At 46.7% G+C, this 8,230-nt stretch overlaps 1 protein-coding gene across 2 annotated transcripts in view; it reads right to left on the reverse strand.

The window, feature by feature from the left end:
* Window positions 1-7,805, reverse strand: part of CUNH16orf72 (chromosome unknown C16orf72 homolog) — a 30,057-nt gene extending 22,252 nt beyond the window's left edge. The window contains exons 1-2 of one of the 2 annotated variants that reach the window (XM_004627769.2): window positions 7,201-7,803; window positions 6,468-6,548 (exon numbers count right to left, since the gene is read on the reverse strand). In XM_004627769.2, coding sequence (XP_004627826.1) covers window positions 6,468-6,548; window positions 7,201-7,426 — 307 coding nt within the window. In that variant the 5' untranslated portion in view covers window positions 7,427-7,803. Of the gene's footprint in view, window positions 1-6,467; window positions 6,549-7,200 lie in introns of both variants that reach the window. The other variant, XM_023711754.1, reaches the window with a different exon arrangement.
* Window positions 7,806-8,230: the final 425 nt, after the last annotated feature.

The following is an 8,230-nucleotide window of genomic DNA, read 5'->3' on the forward strand; positions in this document are numbered from 1 at the left end:
AAAAAAAAAAACCTATGTAAGATATCCCAAAGTTGTGAACAAGGAGTGAGGCTCAAAGGTCTTTGCCCAAAGTTGAGTAAGTGACAAGACTGTCTTCTACAAATTATTTCTTCCCCAACAAAAGGAGCTCTCTCATTCTCCTTACAGGATCGACAAGTCATGAAAAGTGCATTGCTCGATCACAGCAACATTTTTAAGGAATACTACTACTGGGGGGGAGGAGGAGCAAGCGTGTGACATGTAATCCCAGCACTTGGGAGGCTAAAGGAGGGTTGCCATGAGTTGAAGGTCAGCCTGAACTAACAATGAGACCCTGTCTCAAAGGAGAAAAAAAAAAAAAGCCTAACCATTCCACAAAGAATTAGTGCACTACCTTCTCACATTTTACATATTAACTTAAATCTTCACCTAGCACATAACAAAGGACAGCCACAGGGGAGACTCATTGCAGCTACTGCATGTTGCCTGCCCAGCCTTCAATCCCCATCCTCCCCTTTCTAAAAGGTTCTCCAAGACTTTTGTTTGGCTAACCAAGCACATGCTGTGGGAAGGAAGCTCCTCTACATTTGCTCCAGAACATGTAGCTTAGTCCAAAACTAATCTGTGTATCCCCACTCTGATTAAGGTACCGACTCTAGGTAAGCAATGAACCTGTTCTGGCTGTGCAAGAAACTGGTTTCTTGAAAGCCTCTGGGAGTGACCTCAGAGGCAAGCTACAAGTCCTTCTGCCTGCATGATAAAGTCAGGCTGAACATAGGGCACACGCACATGCACAAACATACATGTCCATGCAAGGGGAGACCTGTAAAGCAGAGGAGCCTGAGCCACCAGATTAAATCCACCCTATCTGTAGGGCCTAAATTAGTAAGGAGTCCATATCACTCAAGCCAGCCTGACTCGTCTTGCAGCCAAATACCATACCCTTCCCAGGACTCACTGCTGCTGCCACTACCCAAACTGGGGTTGAACCCAGAGACTTTTTACTCCTGAACAACATTTCTAACAACCTCAAACTTCCTTTTCAAATCAGGGGCTTAAACTAAACTGCCCAGGCTGGCCTCCAACTTACAACCCTCCTGACTCAGCCTCTCAAGTAGCTTGGCATTGTTACTGGCATGTGCCACGGTGCCCAGCACAAAATATCATTTTACAGAAAAAGTCACACATCAGAAAATGATACCAAAAAAAAAAAAAAAAAAAATTACCTTCTATAAAATTTTAGAGTAAATCTACAAATGGAGCACTACAATGACCAGGACTAGCCAAGTATGATATTGAATGCCTGTCATCACAGCACTCAGGAGACAGAGGCAGGACTATTGCTCTGGGTTCAAGGTCAACCTGAGCTGTGAGTTCAAGACCAGCCTGAACAACATACAAACACCTTGTCTCAGAAAAGAAACCAGGGCTGGGGAGATAGCTCAGTGGAATAAGTGCTTGCCTGGCAAGCGCAAAGGCCTGAGTGTGATTCCCTGGTACCACCAAAAATCAATCAATCAATCAATCCAGAAAGACTGGATTTAATGCTTCTTACTGAAGATAAAGAATAAAATTTAAAGGTTTGGGCTGGGGATTTAGCTCAGTGGCATAGCACCTGCCAGGCAAGTATGAGGTCTTTGAGTTCAACTCCTGGCACCAAGAAATTAAAAAAAGAAAAGAATAATAAAGCTTAGAGTTTCTAACTATAATCTAAACATACACTAAGGTATTTAACAAATCTTCAATGCTCAGAAATAATTCTTTGTAGCATAGAGAGCAAGAACCCAGTGCCTTTTATCTCTGATCCCATGGTTTCTCTAACCATTTTTTTTTAAAGGCACACATTTGGCCCTAATTTTTATTGTGATCAATCCACCTTTAAGTTCTATGCAGGCCCAAAATGGCCACAAAAAAGTGAAACATAGCAGGAAACAAATTTAATACCACACAATTTTTAACCTGTCAATTCTATTTAGGAAAAGGGGAAAAAAAAAAAAAAAAAACCTATACATCATACTGCTTACTCAACATACAAAAATTTAAAGACAAAAAAAAAAAAAACCTAGAATTACTTCCCTTAATATTAAGCATTGACTATAATATATAGTTTCAATATCAGATTATAGTAAATAGTTTCAAGAAATATTGAAACTTGACCACCAACACAATCAACATTTGGGAACTTACCATATGTTGGACATAAAACTAAAAACATTCCCTATTGAGTGGGTATTTAGCCCAGTGAAGAAAACCAAGGAGCACAATAGAGAAATACCTGGCTCCAACATGCCTCCAGAATCACTCAAGTAGCAAGTAACATCATTATGGTCTGAACTCATGATCTGGCAATAGACTTCAAGACCTTGAGCTAAAATGAAGCTAGGCCTCTACAAGCAGTGCTAGAGCACAGACACCTGGGGCAAATGATATTCTAGGGCAGTAATGGTGAACCTCTGGCTCACAAACAGGGCTGTTTTACCATCACTGTTCTAGTAGATTTCCCAGAAATATCTTTTAATGTGTGTGGTAGTATGGGAAAATTCTCACCTTTATTCAATACTTCAAATACACTTGAAAGAAAACAAAATTCAAAGAAGAAAAACATTTAAAAGCTAAGAAAGAAACATTAAGAGAACTAATGAAGACCAAGAGGGTGGTGCACACCTGTAAACCCAACTCTTGGGAGGCTGAGTCAGGAGAATCTCTGTGAATTCAAGGCCAGCTTGGGCTACAGAGACTCTGTCTCAAAAAAAAAAAAAAGGAAAGAAAGAGAGCAAGAGAAATAATGAAGTTGGATGTAGTGCAGATGCCTATAACTGTGCCCTTCTGAGAGGCTAAGGCAGATGGAATATAGGTTTGAGGCCAGACAGGTGGATCCTAAGTTCTGGGCCCTTAGCAAAGAACCTGTCTCAAAATAAAGGATAAAACAAGGCTTGGGGTGCAGATCAGTGTGAAAGGCTCAGGGTTCCATCTCAACTCCAAAGGAGGGAGGAGTTGAGCACTAGTTCCATAAGGAGACCAGCACCCATTTCAGGATGGCAGGTGAGGATATCTATCTCTCTGCCCTGGAGGACAGTCACCAGTCCCAACTAGGGAGCATTCAGAAGTACATAATGCTTTCTCAAGAGGAACCAACAGACAAAGTTGGAAACCAGTCAGCAAGAAATGACAAGCAGATTCATGAAACAAATCCAGCGACAAAGGTCTAGCTCACTGGTAGAAAGTACGTGTCTATCATGTACAAGGTCCTGGGTTTCATAGGAGAGTGGGAGGTATGGGCTTGGCCAAGTATTTCCCAGGTAAGTATCAAATCTGGCTAGCTTAAGACCACCTCAGTAACTTTTCACTTTTTTCTTTGTTCAAGTAATCAAAAAGCATTCTCAGCCCGGGACCCAACAATGGTAAATAAATACCATCCTCTTTGAATTAATCATGCAATAACCAGCACTCATTTGACCCCACTATCTAGAACAGGATCGAGCACTGCATTTTACTCTATCTTGGCCCCACTGGGAGGACAATACCAACTTACATTCCTTTATAAATCCTTCTAGACACCTTTCTACCAAATTATCAGACATTCAACTCTTCAAGAGCCTACTGGCATTTCAAAGAAGCCCTCTGCTAGGTTTTTACCTTAGTTCTGACCTTCCCGTGTGCAGATTTTAAGAATTACCAAGAGTAATCTGAGTGCCAGACAATCCCCAGACTGTAAAATGCGGTAAAAGCTTGCCATGTAAAAACACACACACATACAGGCAGGCACTTGCACCACTGAACTATCTCCCTGACCCCTGCACACACACATACAAATACTGGAGTGTCTCCCTCCTAAAGAAGCCCCCAAAACATTCTCCTCTGTAAATTACACTTAAATATTTCATCAAACTTCCAAAAACTTAGCACTACTTAATGCTACATGCACTTTTGTCACTACCTTGCTACTTTTGTTGGCTTTATTTAAAAGTAATCAATTACTCTTACAGCTGAACTTCCATTCTCTGAAAAGGAGGAAGGGTGTAAGGATCTACAGAGTATGATCTACTCACCTCACAACAAAAAGAAATAAGCTCTTGCATTACTACCAAATTCCACAGAACACAATTTATCCATTTCTACTGAGTAAAAAGAGATGTTTCATGCTAAAAAAAAAAAAAAAAAAGGTAAAACTAGACCAGACTATACAATCCAAGAACTAAGTGCAACACTTAAAAAATACCTTTGATTACACTTTCTAAACAAAGAAAATTAGCAAAGTACAATCATTTCACACAAAATAATCAAATTAAAGATTTCAAAATACAGCTTTAAGCCTACCTTCTCTTACAAAAAGTATTACTAAAAAATTTGTAAGTACTAAAAGATCTATTTAGTACACAACAACTAGAAGAGATTTATATTCACACTGTATATGGTTTAGGCTAAAAAGTCTGGAACATAGAAGACACAAAATGTATTGTCTTCCCTTTTAATCATACAACTGCAACAAAAAGCAAACAGACAAACCTGTACTTCCACACAACAGAACAATTACTCAGCAATTACAAAGCACTTTGATACCTGCAATGTAAACTCAAAAAGATTATCTCAAAAACACGCTCAGTGTAAGTCCACAAACAAAGGCCACAAACCATAAACTCTAAGGGAAATCTCTATACATTACAATGCAGTCACATCAGTGGTTGCCAGGGACAAGGTAGAGGAAAGGATACATTCTGTTAAAAGTATGTGTCAAAATCCAACTATACATTTTTTAAACTATGCATGTTAAAACACTACTGTACATAAATTATACTCCAAGAAACTTGAGTCTGTAAAAAATCGTTTAAGTATTTCTCTAAAACCACTCCTAGTTAATGCTCAACACTCTCAAAGGCACCTGTGGTGTTGTCATTTATTCAGCAGTCAATATGTAATAAACTCAGTTACATAAAATCTAAGCTGACCACTGAGGCACCATTTAAACTGTTTCCCTTTTCTCAGTAAGAAGGCAATATTAATTCCTCATTCTCTGAAAGTAGCACTCTTATTCACACCAATTTAACAGTTCTCAAACTGTGCATGTAATCCCCGCACTCAGACTGAGGATGAGGAAGGATGATCACCTGGAACTGGAAGCCACCCTGGGCCACACAGTAGGTTCAGGCCAGCCTGAACTACACAACAAGACCTTGTTTAAAAAAAAAAGCAGTTCTCAAAATTACTTCCTCCTGCCAGGAATGACTCAAAAGGCTGAGGCAAGAGGATCCATGAATTCAAAGCCAGCCAACGCACACTGAGTTCAAGGACGGCCTAAACTACATAGTGAGACCCTGTCTCAAAAAAAAAAAAAAAAAAAACTCCCCCAAAAAGAAAAACACTTCACTTATACACTTCTCCTAAGGGACATGTTCTACAGAATGCTGTCATCATTTGCACATTCTCTTTGGTCAGTTTTGGTTTTTTGATACAGGGCCTCGCTTTGTAAGTGCAGGCCAGCCCCAAACTCCAATGTATCCTCCTGCCTCAGCCTCAGCCTCAGCCTGAGTGCTGGGATTACAGGCACGTGTCACCTGTCCTGGCCAATTACATATTCTTAAACAAAAATAAATACCTAAAATCTGAGGTATTTTAGTATTTGTGAATCACACAAAGTTACACTACTGTTAGTTCTTGTAAGTTGCTAACACATTTACATTTTTATTAAGATTAACAGCCCTATTCAAATCCCTTTTCCATAAACACTTGCCAAAAATCAAGCCCAGATTTCCAAATGTTCCCTATCTGTAAGGCACAAAACCCAAACCTAAGTTTGCAAGAGAGTTCAACGGGCAAAGAACACTTACTTACACACTCTCTGGACATTACACATGGGGGAAATAAATGAAATCTAGAAAGGCACCGCGAGAAAACACAAACAACTCAAAACTAACGATTTCTTGGCAACAACTTACAATCAGATACAACTGACTTTGAAGGAAATATCACACTGTTAACTTAGAGCAGATGTTAAGGATACACACACCGTGCTCTAAACTCCCCAAGTCGAGAATCTTTAGTGTCCCAAGTGTACCTCTGCAGTACAAAAACCACCTTTTTCTTTTGATGTCTTCCAAGAAAAGCAAGCCTCACCCACCTTCCAGTTCATGGCCTCTCAACACTCGACTAAAGACTGTGGAGCTGGAAGTTCTGGCTGAGGGGTGAGGGGCTGTCACAGACAGAGGGATAATGAGCACCTTCCACCCTCTAGATGCCAATAGCAGCCCCCTCTCAATGACGACAACCACACATGTCCCCAGACATTAGCATATGTCCCCTGGGAAGGGTGAAGGAGCTGGGGGGGGGTGCAAAATCGCCTCCAGTTGATCTATATAGGGTATCACCGAAATTCTCAGATTGCAAAGTAGTCAAGGTTAGCGGCTGCATTTGGGAGCTGAAAACACGGTCGGAACGCAGAACACACACCCTGCCCCTCCCCTTCACCAGCAATGCACCAAGGTTATCTTTACCTTTGTAGAGGTTGGTGACAGCGGTGGCTGCGTTTTGGAAGGGAACCCAGAGAGAAAGTCCTGGCTGCTGACACACTCGGTCTGAAAACAAACACCGGAGAAGAAGAAGAACAGAATGGACAGAACACACGCACAAGGACAGAAAGAGAGACAGAGACATGAAGAATGTTATTTGGGCGTCAATCACTTCGGAACGGCCATATTAGGTTTCGCCATTTTGTTCAAGGGTTTCGGGATCCCAAAGAGAGCCGGGGGCCGGGATCAAGGGGTCGCAGCGGAGTGAACAGCGAGTCGCCGGGGGTGCAGAGGGCCGGGCCGGCGCGAGGAGGCGCCCCTCGCAGTCCCCGCCCCGGTTCGGGGCACAATGGGGCTGGCCGGCGTCTCCTTCGCCATTTTGTGGAGGGGGCTCCTCCCCGGTCCTCGCAATCCCAGCTGGGGACCCAAGAAGCCCCAAGGCAGTGCCGTCGGGGGCTCCCCTCCCACGGGGGCCCCTCCCCCATCTCCTCAGTGGCGCCCCCTGGCAAGAAGGGGGCGGCGCGACCACCCCCCCCCCAAGGCCGCCGCCCCTGCCCCGCGGTTCCGCAGGGTTCTGCGAGGCTAGGAGGCCGAACGCGCCAGGCGCGGACAAGATCGAGTAGGGCCGGGTTGGGCTGGGTCGGGCCGGGCCGGGCCGGGCCGGGTCGGGTCGGGCCAGGCCGGGCCGGGCGGCGCCAAGATGGCGGCGCGGCCTCACCTTTGTAGAGCTGGGCCACGGCGGTGGCCGAGTTCTGGAAGAGATGCCACAGCTTCTGCTGCTTGTGCTCGGGCTGCGCGGCGGCCGCCGCCTCCTCCTGCAGCTCGGGGGGCAGCTGGTCGTCCTGCTCGGCCTCGGCCAGACACTGCCGCTCCCACTTGGAGAACCAGTGTTCCGGCCCGTGCTCCTGGATCTCCGCCTCGCCCTCCTCCTTCCGTTCCTCCATCTCCCGCGGCCTCCCGCGGCCTCGTCGCCGCCGCCGCGTCCTCCGCAGGCGAGGCCTCCGCGGTAGCGTCGTCGTCGAGCGGCCCAGAGGAGGGACCCGGCAGGCGGCGACTGCGCCTCGCGGCGGCCCGGGACTTCTGCGACCCCGCCCCGCGGCCCCGCGCAGCCCTAGATGACCCCCGCCCCGGGCCTCCCCTTCCCCGGGCCCCGCCGGAGGTCGCCGCGAGCTGGACTCAGGGCCACCACCCCTCGCCTCGCCCTCCGGAGCTCTTCTACCGCCCGCCCATGGCGCTGGGGCCTCCCCGGGGCCGCTGGCGCACACCGAACCCTCCGCGCCGCACGGCCTGCGACGCTGAGCCCAACCCGAAGACTGAGCGACGTCGTCGCCGCCGCCGTCTACGCCTCTGCGGCTGCTGGCCCCCGCCCTCCCCCGCCCACATGCTGACCGGGAAGCACCGCCCCCTCAGCCGAGGCTCCTCCGAGCGGTTGGGGCGCGTCTTGTTCCGAGGGCCCCCATTGGCTCGAGCCAACCGGTTCCGTGTGCCGGCCCCTGAACACAGCATTGTGATTGGCAGGGCAGCCGGTCTCCCTGACGTCACCAATGGGCGGGGGAAGGGAGTAAATGTCAGGAAGGATGAAGACGGAAAGGAGGGGGAGGAGTTGACAGCGGTCGCGTAGGAGCCTGCCAAGGAAAAAATTTAGAAAGGGGAAGCGCATGCGCAGTAGTTCCTGCCGGGCTAAGGAGCGCCGGACTGGAGTCACGTGATGAGACTGGGCGACCGCGCCCGGCGGGGGAATTTTCCGC

The sequence above is a fragment of the Octodon degus genome, unplaced genomic scaffold (assembly GCF_000260255.1).
Source record: "Octodon degus isolate 3935 unplaced genomic scaffold, OctDeg1.0 scaffold00021, whole genome shotgun sequence".
NCBI classification, from domain to species: domain Eukaryota; kingdom Metazoa; phylum Chordata; class Mammalia; order Rodentia; family Octodontidae; genus Octodon; species Octodon degus.